Genomic DNA, 13,898 nt, shown 5'->3' on the forward strand with positions numbered 1-13,898 from the left:
CATTGACTTACGAGAAGGAAGGAGCGACTTTCTTGTCGGTTCAGAGGACGCCTCCTTTGGAATGGATGCCTGTCAGTGACGACAGCACAAGTGAACAGAAGGGGAAGGAGCGAAGGTGTGACCTCCAGAGGAAAACCTGCTCCCCAAAACCTTGCTCTTTAACTTGCCAGCCCCTGGCCAAAATGATAGTTTGGTAAATTGATGTAGAACCAGGATTCCGTCGTAAAAGAAGCCGAATAGATAAATGAATGTTGCGAGTCCAGCACTGTTGAAAGCAATCCAGCTTCCAAAGAGGCCCTGGAATAAGATTAAAAGCCCCAATCCTATGAACTGATCACCTTGATGAGAGTCAGCAGATTGGTCCAGCAAAAACACATGGAAGGCTCTTGATATTAGTATCAAGAGGGAGGTAGAGTGAAGAATGCTGGAGATCGGCGTAAGAAGCAGAGGAAATTCAAACAAAAGACACCTGCTGCGGCGAATGCAGGCAGCCAAGACACGCAACCGCAGAGAGAAGAGGTGAAAAGGGAATTAAACGTACCATAGGTCGCGGCTAGGAGTTGTCATGTAGCCAAGGCCAGCAAGGTGCTAGATGGGAAAGAAAGAGGAAGGATGTGAAAACGAAAGGAACCAAAGGAGAGTTCAGGTTTGAATTTTCAGGAAGAAGTTTCTCAAGGTATTAACTGAATGTTGCGCCCCTCAGTCTCGGCGACGATGTCATAGTTCCGCACTTGATGGTGAAGACCCCGGGATGGCATTGAGTCTGACGACCGGCGGTCGTGGCCGCCAGAATAGTTTCAGACTCCCGAACTACCATGGTGACCAGTCTAACATCACTGTTACATGAGTAAGGTAAGGTACCTAGGTGCGTTGACCACTATGTGAATCTCACTGTCAACAGAGGGCACGACAGCTCCATGACGAGTGAAAGGCTGCCCCGAACTTGGCTACCTCTAGATGAACCCGGGTCAGGGGCTGACACCTTTTGTATGGCTGATGCGAGTAACATAGTTCTGCAGTTTCACAGGATGGTGAACATTGTTTGGCCAGGGCACCATCTTATATGTCTGTATATTAGGTGGGCTACTGGATCACCCTGCCGCATTATTCGAAGAGATCAGATACCGGAGCGGTGATGTTTGAAATAAGTGTCAACTGTCAAGTAAGATATTATATCGGGACCATGTTAGTGCCTCCGCCTTCTCTTCATGCAGCATGTATTTTACCACCCACAAGAAGATCCAAAGCAAGCCATGAGGCTGTTGCCTGTTATGGACACGTTCAGGTTCCCTTCTACGAGATTGATGTACTCTCGGCATTGGATGATGCACTACCTAGTACAAGAGATCTTTCAGCGGCAAAGGCCTATGTAGCCGGTTGATATCCTCTTATATCACTGGCGTGATGAATACGTATGATCAGGCAATCAGCAATGTTTGATTCGAGGGAGCAAACAGGGCGAGTTCGATCGAGAACCTAAGGTTGTATGGGCTATGGGAGAACACCACGTTTTCTTAGCAGGTGTGATGATTGCGACGGCAGAGATTACCATAGTAGATATCCCAGGTAGTAGTAGTACTTACTAGTAGTTATCACCCCGAGAGCTCAAGGAGCCGTTGCTCAACTTTGAAAGTGAATATCAGCGCCTAGACAACCTTTCAAAAACTACATGGTTATCAATATTCATGAATCCACGAAGTGACTTCACGGTCATCACTTTACTATAATAACCAAATCAAGTACAGGTGAGGTGGCGGTGAGGCCTTTGCTGACAGCAGTTCTCTTGTCTTCGGGCATTGCTTGAAACGACGAGCGCTATGGCCTTTTACCCTTGTGAAAAAAAAACGACAGAATATCAAGGCGTCGAAGTTATGTGAGATGCTATCGTGATCGCTATTATCGCACATTCCGGGAAAGAGAGATCTTCCATATCATACCTTAACTATCTAAGGTACTCAGAAGATTTGAGATGGGCCCCTTTGATTATGCTCACAGCTAATCTTGCCCTTGTCCACATCTCATTCTCACTTCTGGCCAGCGACTAATTAGCAAACTGGTCCATTGCTTGACAATTCTCCATTATTGCTAGCGGTGGCTTTATCATTGGGAGGCTGGAGCATCGAACTCGCCATCGGCAGTACTCTTGGCCTGGGAAATCAACCGGTTGCCATTGCAGCCAGCCAGGAGAGGCCATATTCGTATCATTCTAATCACGAACAGCCGGCGCTTATTAGGTATCTCAGCATGTGAAGTTGTAGTTACCTAACTCTCCACAAGTCTCCGGACACCCCGAGCACAGCCGACATGTCGAACATGGACTGCCCAGCTACACTGGCCCACCCAAGCCCACACACTTGGACACAGGGGTCGAATCAACACAACGCACGTTTGCGCGACGTGGGCCAACGCAAAGCCAAGCAATACACAGTACAGATGGTACGACTGGATTGAGACTCAGGCTGTGTCAGGAAGAGCCAAAATCCATGACTGTAACTACCCATGCCAAGCCTCAAACACGCATGAGATGCTGGCAGTGCACACTGCCTGGCAGCCACCAGGGTGCCCCCAAGCCGAGAGAGCCGATCTCTGAGCCCCACTATGTGCTGGACCCTGGGGACTGCTCAGGGGAGGGGGCGGAGGGAGCCGACCAGGTGTTTATACTTCGTATAAATATCCACTATCATCGCCTTCTGAACGCCTGTTTCAACTTTCCTCGGTGGAAACCATCTAACGGTCCTCATAAAACACACATCATCAAGCACTCGTCACCACCAACAACCTAATTCATCCCACCATGACCTACGGATACCAAGACAACAGCGGTTACGGCGGCGGCTACCCGCAGGGCAACCCGCCGCCGCCCTACGGCCAGGGGGAGGCAGCCTCGTACTATGCTGGCGCTCAGCAACCCCCGCCGCAGCAGCAATACCGCGACCAGCAATACCCTCCCCCGGGACAACCGGCCTATGGCCAGCTTCCGCAGGACGGCCCGGACGGCGAACGCGGCTTTCTCGGTGCTGTAGGCGGCGGTGTGGCCGGCGGGTGGGGCGGCCACAAGGTCGGCGGCAAGACTGGCCACAGCACGTTGGGCAGTACGTTTGTCTGATTTCTTTTTATAGTCTAAATTGGCGGTCCCGAACTAACTCTGTCGTCGCAGCGGTGCTCGGCGTTGTGGCCGGTGCTGTGGCCGGATCCAAGCTGCAGGACGGCGTGTCTGACTGGAAAGACAAGCGGGACGAGGAGAAAGAGCGGAGGGAGAGAGAGGAGGAGGAGAGGAGGCGGCGGGAGAAGGAAAGGGAGGAGGAAGAGCGGCGCCATCATCACCGTCGCCATTCCCGCTCCCGCTCCCGCTCCCGCTCTCGTTCACGTTCCCGTTCGGCCCATCGCCACGACTCCTACAGTCAGTCGCGCGGCATGGGCAGCGGCGTCAGCTACGCAGGCAACTTCAGCAGCTCCTCGCAGGACATCCGCCTCGACACCCACGGCGACTACGTGCTGTACGCGGCGTGCCGGCGCCTCGACGGCTCGTACCAGAGCTCGAGCATCAGCCTGAACCAGATCATCGGGAACGACAACGGCAGCTTCCGCTGGGCCTCGTCCCGAGGACGCCACAGCAGCAGCGGCAGCGGGCCGAGGCAGGTGACGGTGCAGCCGGGCGACACGCTCCGCGCCATCGCCGCCCAGGTCGGCACCTCGTTCGACGAGATCGCGCGGCACAACAACATCCAGAACCCGGACATGATTTACCCGGGACAGGTCCTCCAGGTCCCCGGTGGTGGTGGCGGCAGTGGTGGTGGTAGCGTCGGTAACTTTGCGGCGTCGGCGCGGGACGTGCGGCTTGCGGACGGCGGGCGGAGACTCGAGGGTGAACTGCGCCACCCGGACGGACACTGGGTTGGGAGCTCCATCATGCTGGACGAGAGGATAGGCAACGACAACGGCACGCTGACGTTTGTTCAGCTGTGATCGCTGAGTAGTAGTTCCTGGTAATTAGAATACCTAGGTAGCCAGCCATACCTTATCTTTCGCCCAAATAAAGGAGACATATTTTTGGGGCAGTAAGCTTCGGACCCCGGGGACAGTATTGTAACCACATTCGACCTAGCGCCTGCGCCATAGCCTACTACTTCCCGGTTTGAATTTGCCAGCCATTTCTGCCCGAGCATTCAATTGTCTATTGAAGTGCTAGATCCAAATGGCAATAGAATATATGGCGCCTGGTAATTGAGTGTCATGTCGAAGTGCGATGTGTGGGTGCGATGCGTAGCAGACATCATTTTCGGGGGGCGCTAACCAGATTTGGTTACAATACTGTCCCCGGGGTCCGAAGCTTCAAGTTACTGTCCCAAAAGTATGTCTCAATAAAACAGCCTGTAACATGAGCAACCCCAAGGAAAACTAACCTTTTCTAAAAGCGCGCCCTCCCGTCCAAAACACCACCACCAGTCTCAATACCTAATAATGCAAGTAAAACCCCCTCTGCATCCACATCCACCCCAAGCCCACAGAAGCCGTCACCGCAGGAAACGCGACCTCCCGCCTCCTCACGGTGCGATAGACCAGCCACTCGGTGCCGTACAGGAAGAGCACGCCCCCAAATGTGCACATGGCCAGGTTGTACAGATCGGAGTTGGTGATGTGGTAGGCGGCGTAGAGACGGATAAACGCCGTGTAGACATTCTTGACGCCGTAGACCCGAGCCAGCAGGCCGTGCGGGGGCGGCCGCGCCGGACCCTGGAATTGCACGAGCGAGGTTGTGGGAGGACGCAGGTAGCAGACGGCGGTGTGGATTGCCGCTGAGACACTGGTCTGTAACGTATGTAATGTTGATTTTGCAGTGTGCCGTCAGCCAAACTTTTACCTGATACCTTAGGTGTTTTTGCAGCTCGGATAAAACTACTAGTAGGCGTATGGACGTACATAGACGAGAAAGTAGGGCAGCAGCCCTTCATGCTCCGGATGCCACCACGCCATTTCCCTAGTTGAGAGTAGATGTACTGTGTCTGTAGAGCTTAGTAGTGAGCCGTTGAGGTTGAAGGTTTGCTAAAACCGGCAGAACAGAGGTGGTAGGTAGACGTGGTTGAGTAGATGCAAGCCCCAGGGAGCCTAGAGCGTTTTATACCTTGGTACTAGTACTGTATTGTACATGGTCCAAAGTGTGTGGAGAAGGATTACGTTCCCTGTCAACGTAATCACTCGCGATGCCCATTTGAACCAGATAGCCGCCGAGGCAGTACGGAGCCACAATTCGAACCACCCAGCGAACGCTACATATAGTCGTCCATCCACGGAGCCATGCCTAGACACAATGTTCGTACCCGTTTCATTTGCTAGTTGGCATGGCGGATGCCAACCAGACCAAGGATATCTGGGCGAATCGATCTTCTCTTGCCTTGTATCCTGCCAACGCTGTGTCCTGTTGGAAGGCTATTAGATTGCAAGAGATTACGTGACTGCGCGATGCGATACGAAGCGTATCATCGGGACGTTGTTGGATGGAGAGTGTGGCAGGGAATGGTTGAATTGGTGCTCAGCGGCCCAAAACTCTCGCAGTGGTCGACTTGGGCATGCAGTAGACCTCGTCTACCGCCTGAAGTCCAGGGTACTGGAGCAAGCTGAGTCCTGCAAGACCAAACACCGTGTGCCAGACGTCGACCATGTCACCAGGTCTGTCTGAGATGCCGCCTCGCTCCGGATCCTGGCAGCGGAGGATAAAGGCTATCAGCTGGTCCTTATCGATCCAGTGCGTCTTGCCGATCATCTCCAAGCTGCTTAAGACCCACCAGCTGTAGCAGACGTCCTCCTTCTTCTCCGGCCGACCGTTGAGACCGCCGCCGGCGATCTGCCTTTCGCTGAGCCACCGTCCGAGCCTCTCCTTGTCCACAAGATCCTGTCTGCCGGCGATGGTCAGGGCCGCGACGCAGGTGAATATCTGCCCGGCGTGGGACTCGGCCCCGGGGCTCACTCCGTATCCCCCGTCAAAATTGGCGCATGCGGCGATGTGATTGACCGCCTTCTCCACGTCGACTAGATAAAGGAGCCCGAGGAGCGACAGCGCATTGAAAGCACCGTAGAGAAAGCGCGTGTCCTCTTCTCCCCACTCGTCGCCGGCGAACGTGCCTGTCTCGGGATTCTGGAGACTAGCAATGTCTGAGCCCAGGTTCGAGGTTAGTATCAAGGATTCGAAACTCGAGGAACCCGACGTGGGTAGACGCACACTTCCCCACTTGCGCCTTGCCCTTGCCGCGCGTCTCCAGCTCGTCAAACGCGTCGACCATGGCGAGAATCTGGACCGCACTGACGGTGGAGAGAATGTGCGCATCATGGCCGGGCGCGGCGCCGAAGCCGCCACTGTCATGCTGACATGATAGCACGAAGTCGATGGTCTCGGCGCGCGGCAGCGCATCGGGGTGGCCCAAGAGGTGCAGCGACGTGAGGCCCCAGTAGAGCCCGTTGAGCCGCAGATGCTCTGTCAGCCAGTAGTCATATTCGTCCTTCCTCGCGTCCAAGCTCTGGATGTACTTAACATGAGCTGACGTGGCAAGCTGGAGCTCCTCGGGAAGCTGGTCAAAGTTTTGCGACATGGTTATTACGGGTTTGTTGCGACTTGGAATTTGAGCGGACTGGGCTTCCGGAGAAATTGCGGGGAAAGACGGGAGATGTCAACGGTCCGTAGCTAGCTTACATAATCACTGCAATTTAACCCTTGGGGATTAGGTTGTGGCTCGGCTTCCTCCGACTCTGATGAACTACGGTAACTGACATCTGACTTACCATTTCTGCGGTGATCAACTTACCCCTCATTATCCGTCACCAACAACAGGCCCAACGGGAATAAGAAATCGCGATAAGACATGAACTGCCGCGTGGCTATCTATGATGTATGCATGCAAATGCGGTGTGGTGATCACGTCCTCGGGCAACCCAATGCGGTTACTGCCGAGCAGCCATCATCTTCGTTCTGAAACACGATGGGCTCATCGACCTGGTGTAGGGTGGTGAGATTAGAGATCAGTCTCGGCCTCGAGTACCTAGGGAGGCTGATAACCGGTCCTCCACTGCAGTACAACAGAATGAACGATGTCTTCTGCTTGACCATACATAGATCCCAAAACTCTCGCTCGCTCGACGAGGTCTAGGCCCGCTTACCGAAGGCCACGACGGCCAAGACACAGCCCCCGAGTTTCAGACGTTGTGTTCCTGGGACTAAGCCAATTAGGGCTAGCGTGACTGACTCCACCTGAGCGCCTTCTTCCGGCGGCTCGGGAGTGCACTGGAATGGTTGACTGGTGAGCGGAGGGCCCGGGAGTTAAAACGCTGCCGTGTGCCATGAGCTGCATGCAGGTGTTGACCTCGTGATTGCAGTATGAGGACCTCGGACATTGATCCAGCGGCAAGCTATGCATTTCCTCGGGATCTCCGTTATCAGGCGGAAGGTGCCTTGAGAGTATGGAGAGTTTGCAATGCCGCATGGGTCATCATCCGACGAGCTGGCGTGTATAAGTAGGCCTCATGTCGGCCAAGCTTGTTGCACACCCGATACAGCGGGCCTGTGACGGAGACCTCCAGTCAAGCCGAAGATTAGATCCCCCCCGCTGATCGAGGAACTCAGGCTCTGTGGGTACATAGGAACTGCAAGGGAGCTTGTCTCGAGCTAGGGGAAGAGAAAAGGGCCAGCAGTCGCAGGAGTCGGGCGTGCTGTAAGGGACGAGCGGAGAAAGTCCCTTCTGCTCATATCAGTTGCTCAATGGAAGGCACCTCGCTTCATGGGCATTGAGACGAGGTATCCCCCAAACACCCGGTATGGTATATGACCGCTTATGATAATATCCTTGCCGCTGTTGTCGTTTCGCTCGTCAAACTAGGCGCGCTGCTTATTGAACTGCTGTGCCACGCCTCATTACCTCAAGCTAGCCCCTTGCTGTGCGTTGAACAACTTGCCGCCCGCGAATCGAGTCCAGACTTTCCCGACAAAGTGGTGGCGGTAAACCGTTACACACCATTAGCTGCGTCCTGCTTTGTGATGTCCGGTGCATGGAACCACTTCCGGACCTTTGGGCTCAACCAAGTCCTCCAAAATTATACCGCTTGCGGACACCTTCAGAAGTTCAGGCCGACGGGAGTTCATCAAAGCCAGGAATTGCTGAAGAGTACTGTACCGAGCGACGCTCAGTCCTGGGACGGTGCTTCATGAGAACGGACTGGGAAGTTCGTTTCACGAGGCACCTGATGGCCTGTTGAGAAGTCGAGTCGTCATCTTTAATAAACGGTGGTGTGTTCGTTCAGATCTCGTCGGAAGTTCAGCCGATCGGCAGGGCAAATCGCAGGAGAAAAATGGACGGGCGGGGTCAGAGCGCCCCTGCCGATTTAGCGCGTGTGGGATGTGGAATGCAGGGCAGTGGAGAAGGGAAGTCAGGGCAGCGGTGTGCCTCCCGTCCTTGCGTGCCTTGAAGTTGCCAGCGCCCGGCCCACTTCCATGAAGCGTTGTCCACGGGTCCTCTTCTCTGAGCCTCCGGCTCGCATCAAAGCCCCTCCAACACTTGCCCGTGCGTCGTGTCGGAGACGTCGCTCATTTGTCGCAGACGGCAATCCGCCTATTTCCATCTCTTACCCCGTAAGCCCCGGCCCTGTGTCACTGCTGCTGCGCGCCCGCGAGAGCTGCAGCTGCTGACCCTTGGGCCTTGTGCGGCCGAGCGCAAATCGGAAACTCGCCTTGCTATACTGCCTATTAACCCAGGTCCGTCTGTTAGCCAGGTGGCCCGGCTGCGCGCCTGGCTACCTATCTCCCGACTGAAATGGGCCGTAAAGCTGCACCGCAGCCGCTTTCGTTGGGGGAATCTGTGCGCCCCAGCGACGGGTCTCGTGCTGCTGGTGAGACAGTTCCCCATTCTGCAACGTCGCCCCGATCACCGCGCTCGCCTACAAGGCACGTCCAGACCGAAGAAGAGTGCGTCGCCGTCGGGGAGCCCATGCCGCTTGCCGATGTCTTGCATCAACCCCGGAAGTCGCCAAACCTTCGCGAAGAGCCTCAGCAGCAGCAGCGCCCTGACGAAGCCCGCGACCCGCCGCAGCCGTCGCCAAGAGGAGGAGGAGGAGGAGGAGGCCACTCGGTGGACCAACAACAGCAGCTGGGCCACAGGCACCGGCGGCGCGGTGACGACAAGGCCTCGAAGTCGGGCTTCTTCTTTAACTTTGGAAAGTCGACCAAGCCATCAGACCGTCCCGTCGTGCACCAATATCCGGATTCCCGCGCCGAAACCATGTCGAGAGACGCGGACCGCCTCCCGCTCTCTAAACAAAGCACGAAGCATTCAGGTAGGCAGACGTACTGTGTCTCGCGCCGCACTATTCAATATTCAATGCTCCTCTGGACATGCCCGCTGCCGTCGATCCCGCACGAGATTGCCCATATTCGCCGAGGCTTGTTTCAAGTTCCACTAACAACGTCGCATTTGCATCTTCAGACTCTTCCTCCTCATTGCAGAAACCGAACACACCCCTGCCATCCCGATCCGAAGTGTCCCTAGCTTCAACGGTAGACTATGATAGCGCGGGTAATTCGCTAGCCTCGTCAAAGAAGTCCAGCAAGCCCAAGCCCTTTAATCTACTTGGGCGTACAAGGTCGTTCAAAGACAGGGATAACAAGGACAGCCCGAGTCCAAAAGAACACGCCCCGATACCGGTTCCGGTGCCGCCGCCGCCAAAAGCCGCCGAGCCTGAGCGACCCTACACTTCTGCCGCAGCAGCGCCGAGAACTGCCCCGCTCCAGGCACGCGACCGGTCTTTCCGGGAGATGATGTCGGCGGTCAGGAATAATTCCGCCGAGCGGTCCCAGCACAGGGAAATCAGCGGGAAGGGAAGGGATCAGGAGAAAGACCACCACCAGAGGCAGCCTCATGGTTACACCCAGACACCCGGCGGAGCCTTTTTCAGCAACTTGAAGCACAGCAAGACAGTGGGCATCATAAGCAACCGCTTGTTTGGCGGGGGCTCAAGGCATGAGGCGCCGGTGCCCAAGGAGCCGGTGGTAGATGATGAACACTATGTGCTCAAGGTCATCAACCTCCCACTTGTTGAACAAACGCGCCTTACGCGGATATCGAAGAGACTCGAGGATTCTAGGGATAAAACCGAGTTCTGGATGCCCGCGTTTCCCTGGAGGGCGATAGACTACCTGAATTACAAGGGCAGCGAGGTGGAGGGTCTGTACCGCGTCCCCGGGAGCGGCCCACAGATCAAGAAATGGCAGCGAAAGTTTGACGAGGGTATGTTGCCATGGTCTCCGTGTTGGTCTTTCGTCCCGCTGGTTCAACTACTAACTCGACTGTCTCAGAACTGGATGTGGACCTGTTTGAACAGACAGACCTCTACGACATCAACATCATCGGCTCCATGCTGAAGGCGTGGTTGCGAGAGCTTCCCGACGAGCTTTTCCCCAAGGAAGCCCAGGACAGGATCTCAAGGGAATGCGCCGGCGCAGAGAAGGTGCCGCAGCTACTCATCGAGGAGCTCTCTAACCTACCGCCCTTCAACTACTACCTTCTCTTCGCCATCACCTGCCATCTAAGCCTCCTCCTCGCCCACTCCGAGAAGAACAAGATGGACTTTCGCAATCTGTGTATCTGCTTTCAACCATGCATGAAGATCGACGCCTTCTGCTTCAAGTTCCTGGTCTGTGATTGGCGCGAGTGTTGGAAGGGTTGTAAAAACGAGGCCAAGTACATTGAGGAGGAATATGCCCTCTTTGACCAGCCCCCTCCCAAGGCCGCGAGCGATCGCGAAAAGAATGGCGCCGGAAAGGTTGAAATAGTTGAGCCGATTGACGAGAAGGCCGAGAAGCTTGAAGAGGAAAAGCAGGAAGAGCGGAACATCTCTTCCTCAGACAGCAGCAAGAGCCCAAACAGCGGGGAGGCCGAACAAAAAGGGCGACTGAAGAAGCCGTTGGCCGAGAGCGAGAGCGCCGAGACGAGCTCGACAATATCAACAACACTCACGTACAACAGCGAGCACGAGACACCACCAAGGAAGCCCAGCGACCTGCGGCCGCTTTCACCGATCAAGCCGCTGTCGCCACTGAATTTCTGAGTCAGACGCTTCATCTTTCATCCGGTGCTGCCATGAGTCTGCGAGCGCGTGCTGCTACACTCGAGAGCTCCCAACTCATCAAGCAGATTATCATGACACTTACGCCTTTGACGACCTTTTCTTTTGTGCTCATTGCTCGGATTTCTCACTACCCATAGACCCGACACCTCGAACCGCCCCTCCTATTTTATCCAACACTTTCTGAGCATACAAAAGGGCGGTTTTGGCGCCAATGTCATCGTTCCTCGTCTTCTTCGGCTGTGGCCAGCCGATCCACTGAGCGTCATCTTTCGAGTGCGATATCTTTTTGGTCTGGCTCTGCTTTTTCAATTGGAATACCCCACCCAGGACTCTGGAGTTTTACACGCATGCCCCTGTTTGTTGAGGAGGACGGGGATAGCTATGTCCCATTCTGTTGTCGCAAGTTTCATTTCGTTTGTTTGTTTCTGTCTCGATGCCGTCGTGGGGCGGCCTGAGTATCCAAGATTTGAAGTGAAGATCGGAGCGATATCGGATAGGCCCCCTCTGATTAGGTGCATAGCATTATTGGGGCAAGCAGGCCGTGGATATGGCGGAGGGCGTGTCAGTTTTGAAGGTGGTGGATGTGTCTTGTCTGATGTTTCCAGGATCGATCTGGGCCATCTGATCGGGAAGGGATAGAAACTACAAGGGTGGTACAGCTGGGACTTGATTTTCTTTTTTTTTGGAGGACAGCGGAGTTGTACGATAGAGGATTGGGGTTCCGGGAGGTAATGAGACGCATTGGTGTCCTGGTGACAAGCAAGTCGTGTTCGCAAGAGCTGCCATCCCCGCAAGTGAGTGTTTCTTGTCTCCTTGGTTGCATTCAGCTGTGGAACGAATCCCAAGTCCAAGTCGCCCAAAAGAACACCGTATGAGATTTCCCGACAACTGAAATTAGCGTCCGTTTTATATCTGGCCCAAACCATCAACGCCGTAATAGACCCGCCCCATCAAGAACGCCGCTTGATACAATGATACAGAAACCCCCCTCCTCATCCATCCCCCCTTTCTACCATCAACAACAAACAAGGGCATCATCACTTCCTCCCCTCCGCATTCCTCAGATTCTTCCTCATCCTCCGCTCATTCCGCTTCACCTTCTCCCGGATCTCCCGCCTCTTGTCGCCCCGCACGCTCGTCCCTTCCCTGCGCTCGGCCTCCTTCTTCACATTCACCTCGATGATCGGCTCGTCCTGGAGCCCGCCCTTGTTGGCGCCCTTGTACCCCCACCGCCGCTCGAACTCGCCCGTGGCCTCGTTGTACTGCAGGTTGCGCCGCTGCTCGCGCGTCTTGGGCTTGATGCCGCGCCGCTTGGCGAACGCCTCCCACTTGGTCTCGGGCTTGGGCGTCGGCACGGGCTTCTCGCGCGGCAGCGGGGTTTGTTGGGGCGGTAAGCCCAGGAGCACGCCCTGTGGCGTCGACGAGATCGGGCAGGTCGTCAGGAGCTGGTTGATTAGCACCTGTGCGCCGTCACGCGCGACCGCGGTGAGGTGCGCTTCCAGCGTGGCCGTGTCGTGCGTTCGTGGGACAGAGATCGGGTTCGGGTCGTTGGCGAGCAGCAGGCCCAGGTCGAAGGTGTAGGGGTGGGTTTGTCGACTGTGACGGGGAGTTTGGTGGGTTTTTCTGTTGCAGCGGCCATTTTGGAAGGTTGTTGTGGTTTTCTTGTGAGGATGTGACTGCTGATTGCGATTGACTGATGTTGTTCGAGCTGGCCGTCGCAAGAAGGTCCAGCAGAGGGGTCTGGTTGCTGCGAACTTCCGAAAATTTAGGCGGAGGTGTCCGGCAGTACTAAAGCGGCCCCACCTGAGATACCGGGTGGATACGCCTCACTCAAGCCTATCAAACCGCACACCCCTTCGAGACCCCTTCATTGGGCGCCGTGTCGGTTGCTCGGCGGCATCTGAGAGTTTTACGGCATCCTTGCCGATATGAATTGTCCAAATAATCAATCATACAGGGATGACAAGATTCAATGGGTGTCAATTACTAGCATAAGCTATTCTCTGTCAAACACAACGCAGCTTGGACGGGGACAGGTTTCTAAGGTTGTCCAGGCAAGATAGCACGGTCACAATGCTTCTAGGATGACCAACTATCACGCGGAATAAACCAAGGTACTAGCACCCAGTTCAGGATTCCTTGGTCCCTGAGCACCTCACGATACTGTTGAACGATATTGCATCTGGGTGAGAGAACCGACGATTTGGCACGCTACCTGGCGGATATACATATGAATGAGAAATTCATGTGCACCCGGAAAGGGAAGGTCAGTAGTACGTAGATGGAGGCGGCGCGGTTTCCACCTAAGCTAGTCCGAGATAGTAACTGTGAGATGGTTAGCCTGGGGCTTAAGAAAGGCGGACGTAGGAACAGTGCAAGCGAAAGGCCAGACAGTCAGAAGTTAGAACCAAGTCAACATCGTTATTTCAGATAGGGATAACTGTTATTGACAAATGTCTAGGTCATCATGGTGGTGGCCAGCAGTCAAGGTGCTCTCGATCACTTGGAAGAGAGATGAAGGGAGGGAGAGTCAAGCCTCAGAGGAAACGGCGGAAAGGACATACCAAGGTAGGTAGACTGATCGCGACACACTCGGTCGGCGAACAGGAAAATACCCGCGTCAACGGCATCACAACCTCGTACTCAGCTGTTCAGAAGACCGGGAGCCTGGCAGTAGATGTGTCTCTACCACGCCAGCGCTAGCGTTGAAAAAGGTCTGCACTTTTTTGGTTCCCGTTGTGAGATCATTCCCGGATAGGAATTGCGAAATTTGGACGCGGTCACAGAAGAGT

General features: G+C 55.0%; 6 protein-coding genes across 6 annotated transcripts; 2 read left to right on the plus strand and 4 right to left on the minus strand.

Moving 5' to 3' along the window:
• Window positions 1-3,021: 3,021 nt before the first annotated feature.
• Window positions 3,022-4,058, plus strand: B0T15DRAFT_519078 (the Mocvnh-Lysm module from the rice blast fungus Magnaporthe oryzae protein). Its single transcript, XM_062868415.1, has one exon. It carries the CDS (start codon window positions 3,415-3,417, stop codon window positions 3,964-3,966), a length of 552 nt encoding a protein of 183 aa, XP_062726447.1. The 5' UTR covers window positions 3,022-3,414; the 3' UTR covers window positions 3,967-4,058.
• A 126-nt stretch (window positions 4,059-4,184) lies between these two features.
• B0T15DRAFT_407886 (ergosterol biosynthesis protein-like protein Erg28) lies at window positions 4,185-5,072 on the minus strand. The gene is made up of 2 exons (XM_062865329.1): window positions 4,921-5,072; window positions 4,185-4,809 (listed from the first exon to the last, which is right to left on the minus strand). The coding sequence occupies exons 1-2, from the start codon at window positions 4,972-4,974 to the stop codon at window positions 4,456-4,458; spliced, it is 408 nt and encodes a 135-aa protein (XP_062726448.1). The 5' UTR covers window positions 4,975-5,072; the 3' UTR covers window positions 4,185-4,455.
• Window positions 5,073-6,760, minus strand: B0T15DRAFT_426263 (terpenoid cyclases/protein prenyltransferase alpha-alpha toroid). The gene is made up of 2 exons (XM_062865645.1): window positions 6,218-6,760; window positions 5,073-6,150 (listed from the first exon to the last, which is right to left on the minus strand). Exons 1-2 carry the CDS (start codon window positions 6,582-6,584, stop codon window positions 5,531-5,533), a joined length of 987 nt encoding a protein of 328 aa, XP_062726449.1. The 5' UTR covers window positions 6,585-6,760; the 3' UTR covers window positions 5,073-5,530.
• Window positions 6,761-8,795: 2,035 nt separating this feature from the next.
• Window positions 8,796-11,085, plus strand: B0T15DRAFT_386821 (uncharacterized protein; the record flags this gene model as incomplete). The annotated part of the gene is made up of 3 exons (XM_062864343.1): window positions 8,796-9,315; window positions 9,465-10,265; window positions 10,334-11,085. The coding sequence occupies 3 exons, from the start codon at window positions 8,796-8,798 to the stop codon at window positions 11,083-11,085; spliced, it is 2,073 nt and encodes a 690-aa protein (XP_062726450.1).
• A 163-nt stretch (window positions 11,086-11,248) lies between these two features.
• B0T15DRAFT_45415 (uncharacterized protein) lies at window positions 11,249-12,159 on the minus strand. Its single transcript, XM_062865958.1, has one exon. The coding sequence runs from the start codon at window positions 12,030-12,032 to the stop codon at window positions 11,412-11,414; it is 621 nt and encodes a 206-aa protein (XP_062726451.1). The 5' UTR covers window positions 12,033-12,159; the 3' UTR covers window positions 11,249-11,411.
• On the minus strand, window positions 12,144-13,024 carry B0T15DRAFT_489333 (ribosomal biogenesis regulatory protein; the record flags this gene model as incomplete). The annotated part of the gene is made up of 2 exons (XM_062866587.1): window positions 12,144-12,702; window positions 13,020-13,024. The coding sequence occupies 2 exons, from the start codon at window positions 13,022-13,024 to the stop codon at window positions 12,144-12,146; spliced, it is 564 nt and encodes a 187-aa protein (XP_062726452.1).
• Window positions 13,025-13,898: the final 874 nt, after the last annotated feature.

The sequence above is a fragment of the Chaetomium strumarium genome, assembly GCF_033439665.1.
Source record: "Chaetomium strumarium strain CBS 333.67 chromosome Unknown B0T15scaffold_1, whole genome shotgun sequence".
Taxonomy (NCBI): Eukaryota; Fungi; Ascomycota; class Sordariomycetes; order Sordariales; family Chaetomiaceae; genus Chaetomium; species Chaetomium strumarium.

Excerpts from the sequence above, each read along its gene's own strand:
- B0T15DRAFT_519078 (XM_062868415.1), top strand. The coding sequence starts at position 3,415 with ATGGGCAGCGGCGTCAGCTACGCAGGCAACTTCAGCAGCTCCTCGCAG.
- B0T15DRAFT_407886 (XM_062865329.1), bottom strand. The coding sequence starts at position 4,974 with ATGGCGTGGTGGCATCCGGAGCATGAAGGGCTGCTGCCCTACTTTCTC. Across the intron at positions 4,810-4,920 it reads TGCCCTACTTTCTCGTCTAT|ACCAGTGTCTCAGCGGCAAT; the intron begins GTACGTCCATAC and ends CATACGTTACAG.
- B0T15DRAFT_426263 (XM_062865645.1), bottom strand. The coding sequence starts at position 6,584 with ATGTCGCAAAACTTTGACCAGCTTCCCGAGGAGCTCCAGCTTGCCACG. Across the intron at positions 6,151-6,217 it reads CAAGGCGCAAGTGGGGAAGT|ACATTGCTAGTCTCCAGAAT; the intron begins GTGCGTCTACCC and ends ACCTGGGCTCAG.
- B0T15DRAFT_45415 (XM_062865958.1), bottom strand. The coding sequence starts at position 12,032 with ATGGTTTGGGCCAGATATAAAACGGACGCTAATTTCAGTTGTCGGGAA.